The 24,511-nt window shown below is 40.9% G+C and overlaps 1 protein-coding gene across 1 annotated transcript; it reads left to right on the forward strand.

Moving 5' to 3' along the window:
• Window positions 1-1,212: 1,212 nt before the first annotated feature.
• On the forward strand, window positions 1,213-6,490 carry six2a (SIX homeobox 2a). Its single transcript, XM_074675880.1, has 2 exons — window positions 1,213-2,158; window positions 5,315-6,490. Exons 1-2 carry the CDS (start codon window positions 1,599-1,601, stop codon window positions 5,625-5,627), a joined length of 873 nt encoding a protein of 290 aa, XP_074531981.1. The 5' UTR covers window positions 1,213-1,598; the 3' UTR covers window positions 5,628-6,490.
• Window positions 6,491-24,511: the final 18,021 nt, after the last annotated feature.

The following is a 24,511-nucleotide window of genomic DNA, read 5'->3' on the forward strand; positions in this document are numbered from 1 at the left end:
TCTCTTCTCCTCTGTGCCCCTGCAGCTTCTTCTACTCCCCCTTCCACTCCTCCGCTCACCGTGCAAAAATCTGCAGCTCTCACGAGCCCCTCAGCCGTTCCGCACACCTTAACATTGTTTGTCATTCTGTGCGCTCGTGCCGTCACCGCCTCACACTTCATTTAGATGCAGAGATTCATCATGTTTCTATCACGTGCGTCAGACAATAAAACGCATCACTTTAATATGATAATAAACCTTCCGGCAACTTTGAATTTCTCACAGAATTGTGTAACAGGAAAAAAAACATCAAGAGGATTCTAGGTTATACCGAAATAAATGATGATTTAAATGATCTGTAGAATTAAATCCGTTCAGGTGCGCACTGTGCGCCCTATAAAATCAAAAGTAAAATCTTCGAACAAATGTAAATGTCCCTGATAAAACAACCACCACGCCATAAAATTCATTTTTTGTGACTTCTGTGGTTTTTGCCTATTTTGATATTTTTGTAACAGATATTGTGTAATTTTACGCGCACATTTTATGTTACCAGAGAGTGAATCAATCTGCTGTCTCCATAACTTGTAAACAAACTTTACTTGATTATTTCTTATGAAATTGACAAGAAAAATTACGTGTATTGTCTCTAATTCATCAAAGATTCAGGACGTAAATATCCGCCTGTATTGACGCAATAAAACTAAATATGCTTGGTTGTTTTAACCTTTATGAATTAAGCGTAATAATAGCACAGTGAACAGGTATATCTTCAAACTTTTCATCAACCTTTGAACTGCTTTCTGTTGTTGCACTTGTGTAAAATGATAAAGGGATGAGGTTTAAAGCTCCCGTGGATCTTGATTGATTAGTATACCCGCTCGAGACTTGAAGACAGACTTGAGCAGGCTGTGTGTGCTCTGGCGCCATCCCTCCCCCGGCTGCGGGACCTGTGTGCCTTCTCCTTCCCCACATTCCCACAGCTCTGCGTTCTTTGGCTGCTCGAGGTGTCCGTCAAAGTGAGGGGAGAGAGAGAAAACTGTTTTGGAAGAAAAATCTGAGCAATATTTCTGTTGGTAGGCGGGCTGTGCGTGAAGGGAACAATCGGGCTGACTTTGCCAGGGAGCCACCTCAAAGCCTATCAGGTTACTTTGAGTGACAGCGTAACCATGGCAAATAATTTGACTAAAGCTATTGTCTTATCCTCACCATCCCCGGGTCAGATAACCGACCAATCAGAGTTCATATAATCGCTTGTCTTGCCAGCTTAGAATAATATTATTAAAACGAGCCAGCGAACCCGGTCTCCGGGAGAAGGTTATGTTGAAACGGCAAAGAAAAGGTGGAGGAGGACGGTCAGGGAGCAGCAACTTTCTCTCTTTTCTGAACAACTTTAGGAGGATTTGTCGCCTGGGGTTTTGCATGGCTGAGTGGACTTGAGTTTACTCCTCAACGCGTAGTTGGATCTTACCTTTAACCCGGGGCTTTTTGAAGTTTTAGCCTCTTTTTTGGACCTTTTGTCGCCCGTGGACTTAATGCGTTCTGATTTAACGTGAGACTGTGCGGAGAGACGTGGAAGTGAAGGCACACTATAATCTGTATTGATTTACGTTGTCGCCATGTCCATGCTCCCGACGTTTGGTTTTACGCAAGAACAAGTGGCTTGTGTCTGCGAAGTCCTCCAACAAGGGGGGAACATCGAGCGGCTGGGGCGCTTCCTCTGGTCCCTGCCGGCGTGCGAGCACCTCCACAAGAATGAAAGCGTCCTCAAAGCAAAAGCTGTCGTTGCCTTTCACAGGGGCAACTTCCGAGAGCTTTACAAGATTCTTGAGAGCCATCAGTTCTCCCCGCACAACCACCCGAAGCTGCAGCAGCTGTGGCTCAAAGCGCACTACATCGAGGCGGAGAAGCTGAGAGGCCGCCCGCTCGGCGCAGTGGGGAAGTACCGCGTCAGGAGAAAGTTTCCCCTGCCCCGCTCTATATGGGACGGAGAGGAGACGAGCTACTGCTTCAAGGAGAAGAGCAGGAGCGTCTTGCGAGAGTGGTACACCCACAATCCTTATCCATCCCCGCGGGAGAAACGAGAGCTGGCCGAGGCCACGGGACTCACCACCACGCAGGTCAGCAACTGGTTCAAAAACCGACGGCAGCGAGACCGGGCAGCGGAGGCGAAGGAAAGGTAGGGGAACACATGCATAGACTCCGAAAATACAGATGACTTCATAGCATTATCTGTCTGTGTGTGTGCGTGTGTGTGACATCAAGAGCAGATAGTAAAATGATATTTTTAAACAGACAAACAGAGTTAATCTCGTGATGTGCTGACCTGTGGATATTTATTGGAATGGCTTAACATTGATATATTTCCACGTCTTCAAAAATCGTCCCTGCTTTCCCACACATCTGCGCCTGTTTATGCACTATTTAACAAGAGGCAGGAACTGTTTTTAAAAAAACTTTTAGGTTCAGTTTAAACTCCAGTGAAGTACTGTTTGTGTGTCTGAGATAATACAGAGGGCCGTGCGTAAAAGTTGAAAAGAAAAAAAATTAAAGGCTTGTTGTCAGATAAATTACAAGGGCATAAAAGTTCCATTTACTCTACTTTCATGTTTTAATAACACTTATTTGAAGATTTGCATTTGACATTCCAGGATCAGAGACAAAATTAAAGCTGCAAGCAGCGTTAGACGGGTCCTCGGGCTCCTGCCGGTTTTCCCTCCAATGTGTCCATCAAAATAAGACGAACATTTCGGCGTTGGTTTCATCTCTCTACGACATTCCTAGCCCCAGTTAGGGCTGTTTTAGTGTGCATAGGGTGAAAGTGAGCCTAATGGCTCTGAGAGAATATTATGGGATGTCTGGGAGTCAGTTGATACCATGGCAACGTATCCTCTGCTGTGCTGAATGACATCACCTGCTGCATGCGTGGAGTTCTAATTAGCGTGACAGAACCCCAAACAGAGTGGAGACTGAGAGTTTATCAGGCATGTAATGTAAAGAAGTCCTCACAGAGTCCATAATTTTATCCCAATCTGTGTCAAAAACATCATATTTGATAGAAGAGCTTGTCAGGAATCCATTTTTGGCATTTTTAAAGCTGTACGAGTTATACTTTTTTGTCTAGAAGCCCAAATGCGTCACAAAAACGCTGTAAAAGCGCTGGAAAAGTGCTAGAAATGGATTTTTTACTTTAGAGAAATGGCCGAACTACTTGTCCTGTAGGCCACACTGTTGGCTTAATCTGTGTAAAAATATCATATGGTTGTAGACAATTTTGTCAGGAATCCAACCATGTAATTTTTAAAGCTCTATGACTTTTAGTTTTTTGTCTAGAGGCCCAAATGCGGCACTAGTAGAATGAGTGTTTTGACCTGAAATCTTTTCTCCTCATCTGCTAACATGGAGAAATCCTAAATCGGCCAAAAGCGGTCGGCGGCTTTGAGGGCTCGCCATTCGAAAACCGGGCCCAAAATAACAACGTCCTGAACAACTTTTGTAGAACAGGGTCTGGTCTGTCATGTGAGCCACTTTTCATGCCAGTACCATTTTTGGTTCCAGAGGCTATAATGTTTGTAGAAAGGGTAAAAATTCAGAAATCTTTTATTTTGGCGGGCAAATTGCCGGCTTCCTGTTGGAGCTACGCAAAAATACGTCCTATATTTTTTGTGCGTCTCAATGAGATGAACGTTTTGGTGTTGGTTTCATCTCTCTACGACATTCCTAGCCCCAGCTAGGGCTGTTTAAGTGTGTGTTTTAGAGGTTTTTGATCTAGAGAGCTTATTATGGGATGTTTGGTGTTAATTTTTTTATTTTATCAAATTTTTTGGCAGTCACAATATGTGTGCCAATTTTGGTGAGTTTTCGAGCATGTTTAGGGGGTCTAATTAGCGTTCAAAGCGCGTGTGGAATAATAATAATAATAATAATAATAATAAGAAAGAAACGCAGCAGGAACAATAGTGCCCTCGGCCTTCGGCCGAGGGCACTTTCTAGCTTGCTAGAAAGTGCCCTCTTCCGTTGGCCGAGGACCCTAATAACTGTTTCCCCTCCAGAAATGAACGATAACTCCCTTGAAAGGGAGAGCTTCTCATCTTAACGGGACTAACCTAGTTAAGTAAAGGTTAAATAAAATAAAATGAAATAACAGACATGAAAAGATCTGAGAACACGTTCATTAGTAATTTGGCGGTGTAATTGATGTGGCAGGCCGTGTAGCCTGCGTATCAGCCGGGCTGACATTTCATTAGAAGTAGTTTGTAGATATCAAAGTTCGGAAATGACACACACAGGCGTGCGGGGAGGTTTTCGGAGACGTGCTTCGGTCAGGTGCTCTCTGGTTTGGTGTCTTCTTTCAGCCTGTGGCCACAAATTCGAGCTGAAAGCTGCACGTAAATCATGTCTCCCCACTGAGTGGAGCCCAGCTCACCACTGCACACGTATGAAGTATAGGCCCTACGCAACAAGTACATGTTAAGCAATAATTAGACCTGTCAATTATCTAGGTCGTTAGATGACTTTTCTGACAGACGAAGTGAACCACAGGCCGCCATGGTTGCAGTCAGGTGACAACACAGCTAGCTAACGCAGATTTAGTAATTATACAGATTTATTGTCTCCAGTCACCGTACATCACTGAGTCCATTTAACTCCATGCTCTTCTGTACTTAATGACTGATAGTCCAAATGACTTTAATCCTTTCAATTAGTCGACTTACTGGTTGTTTCCTGGCTCACGTGCGTGTGATTGATGCATTAATAAACCATTGGACTAAATATTTTATCATTTGGATTAATGAAGGTTGTTATGGCTACTGTAAACATGGCGTAGCTTAATTAATTTCCCAGTGGGCAACACACAGTAGCGTAGACGACACTATTTTTGGTGTGTGTGTGTGTGTGTGTGTGTGTGTGTGTGTGTGTGTGTGTGTGTGTGTGTGTGTGTGTGTGTGTGTGTGTGTGTGTGTGTGTGTGTGTTAAGGTGAGGATGTGAGCCTACAACTGCTTAAAATATTAGGGTATTCTCTTTTTTGTTTACCTTCCTGTTTGTGGTTGTCATTATTATTATTATTATTATTATTATTATTATTATTATTATTATTATTATTATTATTATTATTATTATTATTACTGTTGTTGTTGTTTTTGTTGTATCTGCGATAACTTGTAGCCATATTTTTGTGTTTCTTACATATTAAGAGTCGACGGTTGTATTCAGTACAGTCTGAATTGAGCCAAAACTTTGCTAAGCCTGATTGTTTCCGACACTTAGTCTTCCCGATACTTTCCAAAAGTTTACTCTCAGCTTACTCACTTGACTTCCTTTTTCTTTTTGCAGAGAGAACAATGAGAACTCCAACAGCAACAGCCACAACCCATTATCTTCATCCATGAATGGAAATAAATCTCTTTTGGGGAGTTCTGACGACGATAAAACCCCCTCGGGGACGCCGGATCACACGTCACCGAGCCCTGCTCTGCTCCTCGGTTCGAACACCGGTTTACAGTCCCTCCACGGCCTCGCGCCCCCGCCAGGACCCAGCGCCATCCCAGTACCAGGCGGTGCAGACTCGGTGCATCATCACCACTCTTTGCACCATGACACCATACTGAACCCTATGTCTTCTAATCTAGTGGACCTTGGCTCTTAAAAGAACCAGCACAGGAGAGAGACAAAAAGTATCTTTGTTGGATAATAAATTTTCGAGGTCGCGTGAGGCAAGCTTCAAGCATTTACGGTAAAAATGTGCAACGCAGACGGACTTGAGCACTGCGAAAGACGGCCTTTATAACAAATCATAGCCTCTTATTCAACCTCTAAAGCCATTTCTTTTACAAGTGGGGGAAATCTGCACGTGTGCGTAGAACCCCCACTTACCCCCAAATTGATCTTGTTTTTGGAAACAAATCTCAAGGAAGAGCACTTCAGGCATTTCCCTCAGATATGCCAATTTACAACAGGATCCTTTTCTTGAGTATTGGCATTTTTTTCTCTTCAAGTGTCGTAAGGGAAATAAAATCTAACAAGTTATAACGAAGGATCACTTTTGCAGTGGTGGTGCAGACACAATGTTTGGCGTATGTAGGTCGTTTTAATACCGAAAAAGAGGGAAAGTATTTTACAGGAATGTAAGGTAACATGTTATGTTGTTGAAAACAATAACAATAAAATGTCTTAATTCTTATTACTATTACCGTTGTTATTTTAGGGGTTCAGATATTATCAGCAGACTCTTTAGACACCGTGATTAAGGCATTACATCGCCTTTATGTTTACAGAGGGGTTTTCCAAGAGAGCCATAAGAAGTTTTTTTTTCTTCTTTTTTTTAAGCAAGTTTTTGGGAAGGAAGGGGGTATCATTTTCGCAAGTGTCTTATATGAGCCATGCTAAGAGGAAGTATCTTAATCTCTTGGTATTATTTGCATTTTCATTTGGAAAGAGACTGCATGTAAACGTTGCGTTAAATGCTGAAAGACGAAACGATTCATCTATAGTTTCATATAACCTTTACAATAAAAGACAGAACAAATCATGGAGTATAATCGAGATTTTTTTGCTGTATCATTCTTGACTTTTCATTAATATTTCTTCGTACAAACGTCCTTTCTTTATATATTTGGGTGGGTCTCCTCATACCATTTAAACTGTTCTAGCCTGTTCTGAAAAAAAAAAGTTTAATACTTACTCGTTTGTGCTCACTGAACAATTCGTGCAAATATCAAAATTTTGTCCACACACTGTTGTTATAGGTATTAATAGCTTACTATAATTATTCTAAATGTAAAATGATTTAAATCACTATTTCCATTGACAGCTGACACACACACACACGCACACACACAGGCCCACGACAAGAAAAGGGGTATTGTCCTTAATGTAAGGGCAGGGTCTGTCCTCGTGCGAAGGTAGATATCGCGAGATTATCTCCCATTTGATCATAATTGCTGCTAAGGAAGGGGAATGTTAGACCTCACATAATTGCGAGTGAGGTAGGCTGTTTTTTTTGTTGTTGTTGTTTTGTTTTGTATTGTATTGTTTTTCTACAACTTTTGAAATCAATTCCGACATCTGGGAGTAGAGAAGGATAAAAAGAGAATAAGACGCAATATAGCTAGATAATTTTTTGGATGATTTATTATTTTTGTCTTAAAATGGGCTAGCTGAAATTCTAATTTCACCCGAGTCATCCTTGCAGGTTAGACTAATGGACAAGTAAATCGAGCTTTTATCAAATGCTTCGTAAAAACCAACCCTACCTCAGAGACTAAAATATTTGCCATTACAGAAGAAGCTGGGCGAAATTAGCACGAGCTCCTCCAAAGCGCGGGAACCTTGATTTCTAAGTGATGACATCTTGTCTGTCCGCGCGCGGCTCGGGAGAACAAAGGTGCCGCTGAGGTTGACGGAGCAGAAGAGGGGAAAACTCAACACAGAAATGGAAACGGGCGTTGAAAGAAGACACTTTGTTTGAACAGCTTCAGCCGTGCAACACCTCAATCCATCCATCCATACATCCACTCTTGGCTGTGTGCTGCCTGAGCGCTCTGCTCGAACCAAAAACAACATCTCTTCTGCTTGTCATACTTATGTAAACTGATTTACGCTTTCTCTGTGAAAGGCTGAGGATGTGATCGGTACCAGGGTAAAATTATAATATATAGTATATAATAAATTAAATTATAAAATTAAATTATAGATACATTAAAAATAACCGTGGCACTTATGCTGTTTTATAGGTGTCATTAATGAACAATAAAGAAACTTTTGTCACCATGCTTAGTGATAGGCAGTTTGTTTCAAAAGATTATGCAATTTATGTCGGAAGTGATCATTTGATGTGTCATAATTATAATTGAAAACATAATTTCACGAAATTTGAGATGATAAAAAGCAGGAGTTCAGGCCTCATTTCTCCTTAAATATGTAAGAACATCTAAGAAACGTTTTGTCCTTTTTACAAATAGTCTTATTGGCTCGGGTAACTCTAATTGGAGCGTAAACATAAAAACAGCTGTTCACAAATCATGTACGCTGTGGCCCTTGTGTCTTTAAAAGCTGAGGTTTATTTGCACATTGTTGGGAACAACTTGTGGCGCGTGAAGGTCAATTGCTCAAGCAGCCCAAATGACACACTTTAATTATGAGGACATCAGTGACTGTGGCTGTACTCAAAACACGCGTGTAACAGCAGCCAGGAAGCAGACAAAACATGGAATAGTTGGTCTCTCACCAGACCAACTCTGTAACCCCACAAAGAGCTGTGATTTTCGTCTCCTCGTTCTTCCACTCTCTTGTTTCTCTGAAGAAATGCGAACTTGATCTGGCATTGTGAGCGCACCATGTGTGCCGGGGAATCGAGGGGAGGGGAGGCTATTAAACGATTTTTGGGCAGAAGATGTTAGGAAAATCCGCGAGCATTGGAGGAAAGTCCTAACAAGGCACTTCGGTTATAAACGCTGGGTTTGATGCCAAGCAAGCTTATAAGAACGATGGCCTCCAACAGCAGCAGCAGAGAGGTTTGAAGAAAGGTGTGAAGTGGACGCGATTTCGGGCACAGTTTCATCTGCAGGGCATTTTATCGCTTCACAAGTCACTGCGCTGAGAGGATGTCACGGAGAAGTTCAGCAGCAGTCTTATAAAGAGTTAATAATACTTGGCCTGAAGAAGGAAATCCTGGAACAATCAGGAGGGAATGTAAAGTCCTGGCATCGTAAACACCAAATGTAGCCTGCTCATTTAATCTAATTTAAAACAAAGTGTCTGCAAGTTGTTCTCCTGAAACCCGATGCCTGTTCCTTTCCACATGACAATCTTTTATATTTTGTTGCTATTGTTTTTATAAATAGGCTGCATGACTGTCCGTTTTTTTAAGTCGTGTTCAGTTGATGTTTTTTCAGGTCGTTTTTAAGAAGTACATTATTTGACCTGCATGCTTCACTTTTCGTTGTTGTCGTATCAACTGAACTATATTGTGTTCATTTTACGACACACGGTTGCCACGCGTGGGTAAATTCTGACAGGATTTTCATTCAATGAGTTATCATACCCGCAAAAGAGTATTATTAATAACGAAAATGTGCCCTTTCTATCGCATTAATTGCAGCAAAGACTTCTTTCGAATTCTTGTGTTAAGTCACGCAAATAAACTTAATTTTTAAGTATTTCATATTGTTTCATTTTGGATCCAGGCTTAGCTTTGATATTTAAAATTTTCTCTTTATATTGATTAATTTTTGCCGCAGAGTGGGATGAAAGCTCTAAGATGATTGTTGGCTTGATAAACAATAGTCCTGCTGACGTATTGTGCAAAACATATATATATAAAAAAAAGATAAAAATGACCATAAATGTGCTTTAAAGTGAAAATACTTTTCAGAAAAGTAAGGTAAAATTTGTATACCTGCAGACATTTTCTGTGCACTTTGATTTTTGTGGTTAATTCAGTTTATATTTGTACATTATTCTCTCAGATGTCTTTAAAACTGTTTCTACTAAAAAGGTTAAATGCAGGTGTTTTTTTTTTGTCATAACTAAAGTGATTCCAATAGATAATCAGGGGCTTTTTGAAGCATCTAAAACAAACATGCAATGCTTTAATACAGTCTTCTATTGTAGTGATAATTAATGTGGTTCTTTTGATATGAAAGTCAATAGAAATGTCAGATACAGTGATGCGAGTTATAATGTGACACATTATTGGTCCCAGTGGGAGAATTTACTTTTCACTTAGCCTCCCTTCAGGGAGGTCAGAGGTCAAATGTTTATGGCAGCCGCCCCACAGCCTGGAAATCAGTTTCTGTGTTGTTCAAAGAAACCTCAGCACAACTGAAAATGAGATCCTTTGTGCTACAACACCGAGGTGCGTTAATTATGAAAATGCATCCTTTGTGCTGCAGGTGGCTGAGCTCTGATATTTTACAGTGCCTCATTTAACTATCACAGAGTATGGGTTGTGTATGTGTGTGTGTGTGTGTGTGTGTGTGTGTGTGTGTGTGTGTGTGTGTGTGTTTGTGTGTGTGTGTGTGTGTTTGTGTGTGTGTGTGTGTGTGTGTGTGTGTGTGTGTGTGTGTGTGTGTGTGTGTAAAATTGATAGCAGAACACAAAAATATTACAGAAACAAATGATGATGTTGAGTGTGAACGCTCCACTTTTCATGCCACTTGTGGCTTAAAGAGGTTTCTTGTACTAACAAGGGAGTGCAACAGCTGGGATTTCCATCACTGATATAGTGTGACTGCAAAGTGAAACTGTGTGAGTCAGAGGACAGAGAGCAGAGTCAGCTGGTGGCACCCCCCATTACCATAGTGCTTAGAGTATTTGCTAAAAAAAATTTAAGGTGTTTTATTTTTTTAACAATTTTTTAAAGATGCACAAACTTTCTCCTCTCCTCTGGTTGAAGGTTACAGAAAGGTCCCCACAGACAAAACTGTCCTTTCAAAAAAGCATGACTGCATTACCCAAGAGCTGCTCTAAACCCCGATCTTCAAGGTCAAATATTAAAATACATAAAAATTTACCCATGACATGACAAGTTTACAAAGAAGCTTAACTTCATTATCCAACACTGGACATACATTAGTTTTAAACACTTGCTTATATTTGTAGCAACTTCAAAATCTTTATACTTGCAGGTATTGTGTAGAGAATTATTTATTCATTTAGTGAAAAATGTCTACTGAGCAGAGGGAGGCTCAGGTTTGCTCCTAAATATAACATGGATTCAGATGGTTTACAGACTGTCTGCTGTGGGCGGATCCAGCAACACTGACAGGCCACTCTGGAATAGTGTTTTTGGGTATCGATGAACAGATGAAATCATACACATATTGAGGCCAAGACCTGCAGAGAACACCCAGACAGGAGAAAAGAAATACAGTTCCTGAGTAGAAGTCGGGAGTTTGTATCCAAAAAATTCTCAAGCACAAACAAAAAATAGAACATCTGGTTTGTGGAAAGTTCAGACCTTACTCACTGATGTAGTTATACAAGCACTGAAATTAATATCAGTGAAGCTGATTGACAGGTCTTTTGCTTCACTGTGTTAGATAGAAAAATAAAAGGTTTTAATATTATTTAATCTGTTGGTGCTTTGCTGAAAGAGGCAGTTTTTTTAAATGAAGATTTTTTTTATCCACAGCTGATCAGCTGATGCTAAGTCCAGAATTACTTATTTGATCTTAAAATGATCTACAAGGTCTGTAACAAAACATGACCATAAACATAACCTTACCCCAATAGCACTACTGAAAAATAAAACAACTATTCAGGCTCACAGTGACAAAATTATTTTTAGATAAGTGTTTGCATATAAAGCATTTTAATTGTGTTAAATTTGTGACCTTTAAATTTGACAGCACTTCAAGGCCAAACACACTTGTTATTGTTGATCGAGCCCAGTCTATTACCCATTGTACATTTTTGGTGGATCAGGTGTGTCCCATATAACAGGATAAAACAGCAGGGGGGTTTGGAGAGCAAGGAGGAGGGGGAGGAGAGGAGGGGTGGCTGGGGTAGGTGGGAGGGGGTACACGGTGTAGAGTTACAGTCAGAAAAGAGAGACAGAGGGAGGGATGGCCAGGGGAGTACGAGCATTAATGCACTCCCTGTGTGCTGGACGCGTACAGTTACAAAACACACACACATTCTCACAAACACATACACACACTGCAGGTGACCTTTTGCTGGAGTGAAGGGTCAGCTGGTTGACCGAGGACTGACTTCCCCACAGAAACCATCTCCTGAGTGCTGAGTCAAATCCAAAAACAGAGAGTTCAAATAGAGCAAAACACTGAATTTATTATTTTAAACCTACAAGATACAAACTTCAGGTTTCCCATTAGCAACCCCATTAAAACAGAATGGGATAAACTTTTTTGTTTTGTAAAAGAAAATTGAACTTTGTATTGTGCAGGTCAATGAGCACAAAAGCATAAAACATTCATTTCACACAGCTTTAGCTCATTGTATTTGAGCCCATGTTGTTAATGAGCTATACTTCCTAACTGTTTAATAATCCATCATAATGTAGTGTTACAGAGGTATGAGGACTTTTTTCGGCAATTGTGATGTCTTAGTATTTTGTACTCAAAGTGATACATTTTTATAGATCGGCTTTAGCATCTCTGAAATGATTTATGCAAAGCACTGCATGTACATTTTTAAAACATTTTTAGGTTTGACTGTGTTTAAGTAAGTGTAAAGGGCTGCAGTGGTAGTTCACATGAGTGTGTTCGTTCACTTATTCGTGTGTCCTGTGTGTGTGTGTGTGTGTACACTTGGGGTTAAGACAGGCTCACCTGGGCTTTCCCCCCTACTGTAAATTCCTGGATGGGAGACAGACATGGGCTGTTCTGATCGCATTAGGTTCACTCGGATGGCTTTTCCAGCTATTGTCACCTGACACCGCTCCATTAAATCTGTCCAGCGTTAAGATTAACTACACCATTCTTTATGCTTTCACTGGGTGTTCATGCTGAACTCAAAGGGCAGGTTAAATCATGCACAAGATTTTCATAGTCAGCCATATTTTATGTGCGGTCTGTGCTGCCTTTTATTTGATGTTATATCAACTCGCAGCACAGAGTGTCACCAAGATAAATAGTGGTAAAGCTTGTCCATTCATCAGTTTAGTCGCCCTTTTCATTATTGTCAGCAGTCGTCATCTGATATTACACCTACATTTAAAAATGAAGATGTCAGGATATTAAGTGTCTATTTTTTAACCTTTATTCACTAAGTCTTTATTTAAAGACTAACCTCTGGATATTCACCAAGACATTCATTAAAACACAGTCATGATATAGTAGCAATAATCAGTGTTAAAGAACAGCAGCTGTGATCATTTTGTTCATATGGCATCTTTTTGAACTTAGGTAACAAAAGAAACAAAGTAATGTGTCCAGACACTTCTTCAGACAACACCATGGGACAGAAGATAAAGATGTAACACTGCAGCACTGGATAGTAATGGGAGCCTCCTGTTTTGGTGCACGTATAGCTTTGAATGTAATGGAACCACCCTCACAATGAGTCTACTGTTATTTAAAAAAAGAAAAAGAAAATCTTTGACGTTTGATTTGTCACTTATTTTTCTTCATAACGACAGAGACAGACCAATAGCAAGCATAACTACCTATACGAAACACCCTCATCATAAAGTCTCAATAAAACAAGGTTTTGGTCATTCATGAGCAGCTGATGAGGGTTTTATTTGCTTTAGAATGCTAAGATTTCTCAGGTGTAATGCCAGGTGTGATGCTAGTGTAGCAAATAAGTCTCAGAGACCTGTGGACAGATAGAATAATATAGTTAGTGATTAATTGTTCTTCATGCTGTTGGTTCATTCCTAGCTCATGTTGGTGTCATGGTATTACTTAAGCTTATTATAGATAATGCTACTCAGTCTGTTTATTCACCTGTAGCTGTCTGTTCTACTGACAATAGGAATTCATTTTTAAAAAAGTCAGCAAAAAGTTGGTTAAATTTCTCTAATTTTACATCATGGAATCTGTATCTTATTCTCAGTCTGTTTGTATTTGTAATTAAGTCTTTACTGTTACCCCATGTTTTACCTCAAAGTGAGCTATCGTCTCGCATTATTGTTTTCTTGCTTCCTGCACAAAGGTGACAATACTGACAATCCTTTAATGAAAAAACGAGAAAGTACGATAAATAGGTTCTTGGAGCCTGGACAATATACACCAGTCGGACAATATCCACCAGTCAGACAACAACCGAGCAGCACTCATATCTTCCACTGTGTAAGTGTGTTCCCAATCAGAGGCAGAGAAGGGGACCTTCACTCTAGTTTAGATCAATCGGTATAAGCGTTGATTGTGCACACTGGTCCTGTCTGAGTGTGTACACTGTGTCTGTGTGTACATCATGTCTGAGTGTGTACACTGCAGGTTTGTCTGTTTCCAGTGAAACACACTAACGGGTTCAACCTGCCAGACGATTGACTCAGCAGGCTGTGTGTAAGAGTGTGAATGTGTATGTGTGTGTGTGTGCACATGCACTGTAGTGTTGGCATCCTGCAGAAAAATAAAAGAGGCCTTTGTTTTTATGAATTCCTGAGGACAAACATTCCGTGCTACATTAAATAGCAGAGCATGTCATTTGTAGGTTCCATTATTAGCTCTCACAGATTGGTGAGCAATACAAATTTGGACAATCTGTCTTTTATAAGCTGTAAACCACTACAATAATATCTCTTTCTTACTTTTCTTTCATCTCCTTCTTTAACATATAATGTACGTTTTGTCAAAGTAATAAAAAATAAATAAATAAATAAATAAAAAACAGAAAATGAGCCAAGGCAGGGACATTATTGCGAAATGTGGAGTGTTTCTCAGATTAAAAGTGCAGCAACACGTGGAAAGGAAAATACAAAGGCAACGTTATCTGTCAGATAGAATCTGCCTGCCTTGTTATCCCTTTACAGCACCTTGCAAACACCTGACATGAGACGTGCATTCTTCTGAAGCGTAACTCTTGAACCCCCACACAGTGCAGACACACAACGATGCATTGTCTTCACTCCACTTAGTTCTGTGTAGATTTGTTTAAAGAGAAACCAAAAACTCAGAACAGAGGCGCTGAAAGAGGACTGTTTGCTTTTGTTCAAAATTTAGAAAACAGCTGCAGAGTATGGAGTCAAGGTGCTAAAAAGGATTTTTAAAGCTGAACACTGCTTCTACCTAGTGATCAAAGAGTGTAACTGCAAGTAGTTAAATAGGGAAAAGTGTCTTCAAAACAAACACTTTTAAGGTAGTACAGCTCGACTCATACTCCAGCAGGTGGGCTGAAGTGAAAACCAGTGAAGATGGGAGACTTGATAGATAGATAGATAGATAGATAGATAGATAGATAGATAGATAGATAGATAGATAGATAGATAGATAGATAGATAGATAGATAGATAGATAGATAGATAGATAGATAGATAGATACATAGATAGATAGATAGATAGGTAGGTAGGTAGGTAGGTAGGTAGGTAGGTAGGTAGGTAGGTAGGTAGGTAGGTAGATAGATAGATAGATAGATAGATAGATAGATAGATAGATAGATAGATAGATAGATAGATAGATAGATAGATTGATTGACTGATAGATTATAATATAACAATATATAGACTAATTTTGTACACAATATAAAATAAACCAAAATTTGACAAATATGGTACATTTTTTTGTACTATGAGTAAATAGTACAAAATGACACTCTAAATGCTGAAGCTTGAATTAAATGAAAATTTTAACTTTAACTAACCTCCGTGGACTTCTGATGTAACATATGACTGAACTTTATGGATTTGGATTTAGGGAATGAGTGGTTTTTGATCTGGATTTTTTTTTTTTTCTATTTTGATTTATTTAATCTATTTTTTATTATTTGTGAGATTTATTTAATTTAATTAACTTTATTTATATACTTTAATATTTTCCTTATATGTTTTCTCGGTTGTTTATACACTTTTACCTTGACAGTTATCGTAGATGATTATACCTTTAATCTGTTTTCCAGTTATGATTACAATATCTGTATCTTTACCTACTGCACTTTTATTTACATTTGTAAATTTTTACAACTTGGAATCTATTTTTGTATTGTGCATAAATATATATGTATGTATAACGCTGAGAGGCAGAAACATAAAGCAAATAAAAATTTGATCACAAAAAAAAAGAAGAAAATTTTAATTTTTGGTTCAAAGACTTCATATTTGAGGAAGTGATCAAACCATCTACAGCCCTGACTACCTCTCCATCCTTCTTCTTCCTCCCTCTCCTCTCCCTCCCCCCTGATGACTTACACTAGACTGGTTTCCAAGCTGTGGACTCCTGTTGTTGTGTTGTGTTTTTTTTCACCCTCAGCAGTGGCAGCTGCTTGAAGTCTCTTTTTGCTTTGTTGCCGTTCTCTTGCTGCTTCATTAGCTCCTCCACTGCTTTTCAAACGCTGCTGGGTTTCAGCCAGAGCAATTTTTGGAGTGAGCGAACGCAGAAAACATGCCACGGGTATAATTTCATCACACAATGGGGTGTGTGTGTCAGTGACCTTAAAGATTCTGTATACACCATTTGTAATTCATGGTACACTTCACTTGACACACACACATGTAACTACTGGAATGGATCTGGAAGCCATGAATGCCATTAGCTGCCTTCAGAGACACCAGAAATAGCTGCGTTAAAGTGAATTTATACAGTTGTACAATGAATAGTTTTACATGTAATGTACTCTGTGTGAAAGCAAGATGCCATCACTCTGTTGTTGTGTTTGTTCTTTAGTTTGGATTCATTTCAGGTGTATTTCCTCATGAAACCAGTCACATGTCCAACCTTGAGCTCATGATGACATCTGCTGGTTGAAGTAGGGTATTTCTTTTTTAACATGACTGCAGCATCAGCAGGCATAGACTGCCAGGGTGATCCAGGTGTTAGATGAAAAAGATGAAACAGCAGTTAGTATTTTCATGCTTCATATTCCACTTGTACATGTTAATTTCCAGTTCAATCACAGTCAGAGGCTCAAATGTAAAGCCAACTACTGCTGTTCATTTTTGGCTTTGGTTAACAGGCTGTGGTGGATTAACAATGACTAAAAAAATAGTTTGAAAAGAAATAAGCAGATTTAAGGAATGTTAGCATTCTTAGTATCATTCCACTGTGGATGAAGTTTGAAACCTGGTAAGTTCTGGGTGAATGTGAGTCACTGTGAATCACTAGATGGCAGTGTAACATAGTGAGACAGCTACATGATGTACAAACAAAAAGTCAGAAAGTTAATGTCAGCACACACACAGTAGACAGCTTACATGAGCTTGAATGACAGGAGCATTTTTTTTCCCACTCTGCATGCGTTCTGCATCACATTTGAACCACTGAAGTGGAGGAAGTGATATCTTAATCCCAGAACAAACACCACCCTGCTCCCACTCATCTCTGCTCCCCGGGGCTTTGCAGGCGACCAGTGTGCTGCAGAGGATTACATCAGGGACTTCAAAAGAGTGCACATTTGCACATTGCCCACTGACATGGTCACATCAGGAACAGACACCACCGAGTTAAGCCAATTGACCATTTACACAGATCTGAAATGCTCCCTCTGCCATCACATTAGGGTTTGAAATTGTGTGTGCGTGCCTGTGTGTGTGAGAATATATTTGTAGGTGAGAAAGGAGGTATGGGCAATAAAGCAAAAGATTAGATATTGTCTGTTTTCAATTCACTTTATCTTGTTGCAAAAGAGGCATTACAGGTTGACCTATGAATTTAGAAAAACTAAATCTTCTTGAAAAAAATCTAATCAAACTTGAATGAAAACAAACCTGCACAGGATTTTAAAGTTTATGACCTGTATCTGCTCCTTCTTCATCCTCCTCCTCCGCCCTACATCAGGTCTCTGAGCTCTGAACACTCTGTGTCAGTGTGTTCCTCCTCCTCGCCCAGCTCTTTTGGGAGCTCTGCATCTGTTCCTGCTGCTGCTGCTGTTTGCTGAGCTGGACTGAGTAAAGGCAGAGCAGAGGACAGGGCCGGTGCATGCTTCAATAATGCATGCCTTCTGGAGGCCACCTCGGGACGGAAGCCGTTTTTAAAGATCCTCCACTAACCGACTCGTGTACGGGAACTTATTAAAAATAGAAAAAGTGGTTGGACAAAACAGCAGGCTTCAACTGAGGGCCTCCAGAGCTCTGAGCCCATTATTAACCAGCAAGGTACATCTCGCATGCACCTCTGAAGTAGATGCTCTCATAGACAATGAACAGTGAAGGGTGAACTTGAAACACAAGTTTCATTAAACTTTCTCCCCCTTTTTTTCCAGATGGTTAATCTCAATCCAGGAGCTACTTTGACAAGCAAAACCTTTCAGATGGATTCAGGGAGATGAATATGTGAGGAGGGATGTGGACAGTAGAGAGGACAAGATGAGGAGACTGAAATCTGGATTCTCATACAGTATGCAGGTGTGTTCTTTAAACTCTATCAGACTAAAGGGTGAGTGTTTGTCTTCATGCAGTGGCTTTTACGGGTGAATTTAAATACAAAGATTCACTTTTTGGATTCCAGAGTGAAAATTTTACCTCCAGTTTATTGAATTTGCTCACCAGTTTTTGGACATTGGATGCATCTCCATCCATCCTCTGAGCCGCTCAATCTGCGAGTCAACCCTGGTGACCTCACATAAAGGTTTCTTATCCTCTCATGTGAAGCTGAAATCAGGCTGAAACCGTTTGAGACATGTGAGTGGGGTAAAAGCAGAGAAATGAAAGACTTATTGCTTATGGCGTGTAACATGCCGGGTTCTCCTCCTGCAATGATTTAATGGTGGATTGCCGTAAGCGTTTTACTGTCCATTTACAGTGAAACCTACTCTGTTGCATTCTCTCTGTCCTCCTCCCCCCTGCTCTGCTCGCCATAATAGGCAAGTTAAACTCTAAAAGGCCGCGCTCCAACGGACACCATTATGCCTCCTACCCTCCTCACCATCTTCTTCCGCTCTCTCACACACACACACACATAGCAGTCAGTCACTTGTCTCCTTGGCGGCCTCAGTAAAACTCTGGGTATCAGCTTTTAAAAATTAACCAGGGATCGAGGGTTTCATTTCACTCTCTGGCGTCTGAATCCTTCATCTAGCTCTAAATGGAGAAGCTGCTTCAGTGTTCCAACATCATTTGACTTTCATGCAATCAAAATTTAATGACTGCACCCTGTACAGTGTGTGTGTATATATATGTATCTGTGTGTGTGTGTGGGCTGTATGAACTCACTGGCTTGCTCTTGTCCCTGTAGTGCAGGCCTGTATATTTGTGTTTGTGCCTGCGCTGACATCAAGTGGAGTTGAGTTTTAAAAAAGTAATCCCAGCTCAAATACAGGTACTTCCTTTATGCTTTCACATCAATGATGTCACTACTCTTACAATACCCCACTCTACTACAGGTGATCCTACCCACATATCAAGCTCAACTGTTAAATATAGTTTAGGATGCTTAAAAAAAAAAACAAAAATGATTCATTCGATACAGATAACATACTTTGACCTGGTTTAGTAAAAGGGTCAAACACCTTGAACTTTGCCCTTCTCTTCCTCTCATATCAGTCACCTTGATATGAGAGAATCGGTTTTTAAGAAATAGTCTTTGGAGTTATATCGCTCCTCTGTACATCCGCTAGATGGCAGTCAAGGCCTACGTTTGTCTGCCCCGCTCAGCCTGCAGCCTGACCGGCTCTGCACCTGCCTGTGCGCCCGCCGTCCCCCTCGCTGCTCTCCTCCCTCTGGTTGGAGCTGTTTGTGGAGCATCCTGGGTAAATCCATGCCATAGCTTTATAAATGGAGGTTAAATTGATAAGGACACCCAGGCTTCCGTCAATCTTCGACCTTTTGTTGAGTGCACGGGCACAACAAAGAGGCGTGTCACCGGGTGAGCTTTACTGAAACTTGGGTTTAAAAGTGCGCATTTGGAAAAACACTGTGAAAATAAATGTCTAAAAATACTGCCCCTCAGCAATCATGATCTCACGTTACTTTAATTAAAATACATAAATATATGGAGTGACTTGTTCTAAAAAAAAAAAAAAAAAAAAAAAAAAGGGAAATCCCTTGTTTGTTTTTATTCAGTCACAGGTGCGCTTACATTAAGGTGCTCACTGTTTTTCTTTTTCATACTTGCTCTTAATGCTCTGCGTGGTTAGAACAGTTTGAGACGTTGAGTTGAGATTCAAAAATCAATGCTTAATCGATGAGGCTCCTAAGTGTTAAATGAGATGCTGAAAATAATAAGTTTAAGGACGCCAAATTTATTCTTAATTTAGTTTGCAGGGATGTAAACAAATCATCGTTGATAAACAAGTAATTTTCAAAAATGTACAGCCTTGAGGACTAAACGTCTGCTTTCTTGACAGTGGACTGTGTAGAACCTCGTTTCCATTCCAGACTGGCATGATTTCCTTGTATTATAGCCCACATCTCACCGCTCAAAGCAGAAAACTGATGTGTGTGTGTGTGTGTTGAATGTGCTCACAGCGGGACCGGGTGTCCATATCCAGGTTCATCCGGTGCTTTCAGAACCAGACCAGGCAGGAGCTCCAGCTGACGGACAAAAGCATTCAGCATCAGACCAGGAAACAAACAATCACCAATTCATGGAAGGAAAAAAGGGGGGAGCAGAGGGGGACGAGTCACCAAAATGCACCAAGTTAGAGAGCAGGATGGAGTCTGTTTTAGTTGTGTTCCTTCAAATGAAGCACAGTGGGATTGGGATTAATGCTGTCCTCCACATATGGAATAAGTTTTACAAAATTCACCTTCAATTTGAATGAACTCAGATATAATTCCTAAATGTTTTTATGTAGTTTAAACTTGATTTTCCACGATCAGTTGAAAATTGGCATATTTACTTTGTTAATGATAATCCTTTACCAAAACATCCCTGAAAAAATGTTTAGATTGTAAATCTAAATGACTGAGGATTAAGGATTAATTGTTCATGCAGCTTTATTCTGACTATAAAGTCCCCTTTTAATGTGGCACGCGGTGTGTATCTTATGATGATGTTATCTTCTCAGTGCTGACATTAGCGCTGTACCGTGCCGTGCCACGCCAGAAGAAGGCCTGAGAACGGCGGCAGAAAACACAGGTGCTGGAGCTCTATTTAAGCTGCTCAGCCCTCTGTCCACTCGGTGTGCACAAGGCGAGAGATCACAGCCTGCACCCAGCTAGAGCCCCCACCCCAACAGACATACACACATGCACAAAAACACACGCGCACACAACCTCCATTCGTGATGTCAGTGTTAGGCGTGCACGTCTGCGCGTGAGTGATTGTGTGTGTGTGTGTGTGTGTGTGTGTGTGTGTGTGTGTGTGTGTGTGTGTGTGTGTGTGTGTGTGCGTGTGCGTGTGTGTGTGTGTGTGTGTGTGTGTGTGGGGGGGGGGGGGGGGGGGGGGGGGTCATGTTCGCTTGAGTAAGCTAGAGTTGGGTTGCTTTCATGTTATGCTTGTTTTAAAAAGATGAGGCTTGTGCAATGGCAGTCCACACTAATCAGCATTAGACTGAAGCATTTTTTTTCTGCCACCCCCACCATAACCACACACACACACACACACACACACACACACACACACACACACACACACACACACACACACACACACACACACACACACACACACACACACACACAGTATGATCCCATCTGTGTATACACGGTAGCCTTCATATAATGAAAGCTCACACACTCTGATCCTGTATCACTGCCTCGTGCCTTGAGTGACCTCCAAATTGCTATTTAATAGATGGACACTTTCAAACACAGGCCTTGTCTTACAGGGAGTGTGTGTGATACTACATGGTTTGTGTTAGAGAGACCGTGTTATGCGTAGTTAGTTTGTGAGTGGGGGTGGAGGGGGGCAACAAGCAGCAGGTGTATGGCGGCTGACAGAGGCGGAAAAAAACGCGCACATTTTACGCACGACGGGCACGGAGACACACAATCGAAATTACACACGAGAACGTCCTAATGTCGGACATATCATGACGTTGACCTGCTTATCATCATGCCAAATGTCCTCATAAACACTCAGTACAACAGAGTTGTTCAATTTCTTTGAAATTTATTAAGTTTCATGTGGTAATCTTCCATTTATTATCCTTTTACACTAACGACATTTCCGTGGAAGCCAGTCTCTAAAATATGCTGCAGTATAATTGTGATTGAAGAGAAATGTTTTAATGAGAGTAACATTTATTCTAAGCTTTTTGGCTTTTACGTAATACTGCTTGTGCTGCCATTTTTAAGCCCCTGAAATAGGATCTCCGTCTGAGATGTAGAATGCAAAATCCTGGGCTTTGAACTCAGTGTACAATTCTGCAGCCGTGCGTCTTCTTACCTACTGCACATAGAGAGTGAGAGCAGAAAGTTTAGTCCACTGGGCCCCGCTCATTCCTGCGCTGACAGCCGCGCTGCAAAGGCTATACTGCTCTTTGGCTGCTGCATGAATACACACCAATAGGAAAGTTGTGTTCAGTTAACCGGTGAAATCCGAGAAAAAACAGGGCAGGGCAAGTATTTCTCACCACCAGACTCCGGCTTAATAGTCCCTCCTCCTCCTCCCTCTTGTTCCCTATAGCTGGAATGACAGTGCCTGATTTAACTTTGGCGTACAACATATGTTGGTTAGGAGAGTAAAGGGAGGCAAGGGAGATCAACTGTGGGATATAAACGCGCGCAAAAAAAAAGAAGAATCACCTCCAAACTCATTTAGCCTTTTCCCTCAGCAGAACAATCCCTTGTGCTCTTCTCCTCTCTTGAATCACCATGACTTTAAATCTGGAATCCATAAATGGAAAAATAATTGTCTTTATGTTGTTGACACTCAGCTGGTCTGTCCATGCAAATCTCGTTTGACAGATGCACCAGCTCACATAAACGCAAAACAACTTAAAGGGAGCGAAAAGAGAGGAAAACACGCGGAGCTCCCATTGTTGCCGCACTTGTCTCACATTCTCGTTTACTCTCATGTAAGTATCACACACACAGATTACTCCTCGCTAAGTTCCTTTGTCTGGTGATCCATATTTGAGTTGACAGATCACGAACAAGAGCTCCCCCACTGTTAATGACCCCAGCCAGCAACAGATAGACTCAACACTTGCAGCACTTTTTTCTACTGCTGCTGCTCCTCTGGCCCACATATGTTTACAGCGAGGACAGTCTTTGTACCGGTTTACGTTTGGCTTGTTTACATGTTTAAACAAGCTCTAATGAACAATCACTGTGGCATATACTACATAACTTTGGCGTGTCTGTAGTTTCATATCCAGGCGTGGAATTCCTGTAATATTTCTTTGGCACATAGTTGGCAAGAGTATTAACAGGAATCTATTTAAGATGTTCTGTTTGTTTTCGTATACAGCATGCAGACTTCCAGGTGAACGAGTGCGAAAACTGACTGCCAAGATTTTTAACTTTTTTTTTTTTCCATCTACCACAACAACTCCTGTAATTTTCCCGAAAGAACCAAGTTTGTGTCTGCATATTAAAGCTACACAATGTTTTAAGCCTTTGGATAATGAGCGTAACGCAGCGCAAATGAAGCCCATTCATTCATCGCTTGTTTGGTATTCATGAGTCTCTATCTGAGGCTCCATCTCTCAGATATACAGCCCTAATCCTCGTGTCCTCCTTTGCCGATAAAAACGCTCTTCAGTTTACGATTAATTTAATCTCAATCATAGCCGGGACTTGTCGCAGCCAATAAAACTTGTGGAGTGCGTAAATGGAGAGGTGGGGGTGTGTGTGTGATAAGAGTCTGCTCTGCTGTTGCGGCGGTGCCATGGCCCCTCGGTGCTCTTGATAGGGCCTATCTGTCTCTAGCAGGCCGGTTTAAGACCCGGAAAGGGTTTAAAAAATATGATACAGATTTACTTCATCTGCGATCGACTGCCAATGAGTGCGCAGCGAGAGATGGTTTGTTTCAGACAGGCAGGCAGCTGAGCTCTGCGTTTGTCTGCATTCTGGCCTCGGTTATTTCAGGATCACAGGCCCTTTGAGTCGACTGGCTGGAGCTTTTGACACACTAGTTATTGTGTTTTGATTGGTATCCGTCAGTGGGAGACTTATGGCTAATGCGCACATTTCATCCACTGGATACTGACAACATATGTGGTGAAGGAAAAAAACAAAAACAAAATCCGTTTACAGATTTGCATTTCTTAAATCTAAATGTACTGTTTTCAACAAGTTTCAACTTTTTCTCAAACCGAATCTTTACTCGTGTGGGCAGAATATCTCTCCCTATCACAACAAACACATATTTCTATGATAATGACATTTTCTGAGCCGTTTCTAACACAGGTAACAACGTCAGTAGTTGGGTCCATTATGAAAACTTAAAAAACGCATCTTATAAGAAATGTTTTATTCAATAATCAGACTCCTGATCTCTAACATTTGAGAACCCATTCAAGTGTGCTTGTGTATTTACGCACACAAACAGCACACACGCAGCCAGTAGAGTCTCAGATTCAAACTCTCAGACTCTGCACAAAATGGCCTAACATCCTGAAGAATAATCTAAACATCCTGTTTTCCCTGACACCACTGAAAGCCTCAAAGAACCACAGTTATTATTATTTTTGTGGAGGAAAGTCCCCATGCCAGTTGTCTCAGCAAGGTCTAGCCGTAGCTTTTTGTGCCAGGCTCTACTTTCCAAAGAAGTCCAGCGCTCTCTCTGCGCCAAACAGCAGCACATGCCCTACTTTCTGTTGCTTTAGACGACACTGCAACAGTCACAGCGACTCAGAATTATCCACATATTGCCACAAATACAAGAGGGAAATCCTCCGCGCTGCTTCTAGGAGAGCAAATCTTTGCGCAAGTGTCTCCACCAAAAAAACTATACCTCCTGCAACAGTGTCCTATAGCGAAATGTGCCCCAGTCTGCAGCATAATTGGTTAGGGATTTAGATGGAAAGGGACTGCAGGAGAGAAAGCCTTTTTTGGAGGGGGGAAATGGTTCTCGTCCTCGGAA

This window comes from Halichoeres trimaculatus, unplaced genomic scaffold, assembly GCF_033239565.1.
Source record: "Halichoeres trimaculatus isolate MK-OKI-2021-1 unplaced genomic scaffold, fHalTri1.1 fHalTri1_scaffold_8, whole genome shotgun sequence".
Taxonomy (NCBI): domain Eukaryota; kingdom Metazoa; phylum Chordata; class Actinopteri; order Labriformes; family Labridae; genus Halichoeres; species Halichoeres trimaculatus.

Bases quoted from the DNA above. Each gene is read 5' to 3' on its own strand.
- six2a (XM_074675880.1), top strand. From the start codon at position 1,599: ATGTCCATGCTCCCGACGTTTGGTTTTACGCAAGAACAAGTGGCTTGT. The intron at 2,159-5,314 runs GTAGGGGAACAC...TTCTTTTTGCAG, and splicing joins GCAGCGGAGGCGAAGGAAAG to AGAGAACAATGAGAACTCCA.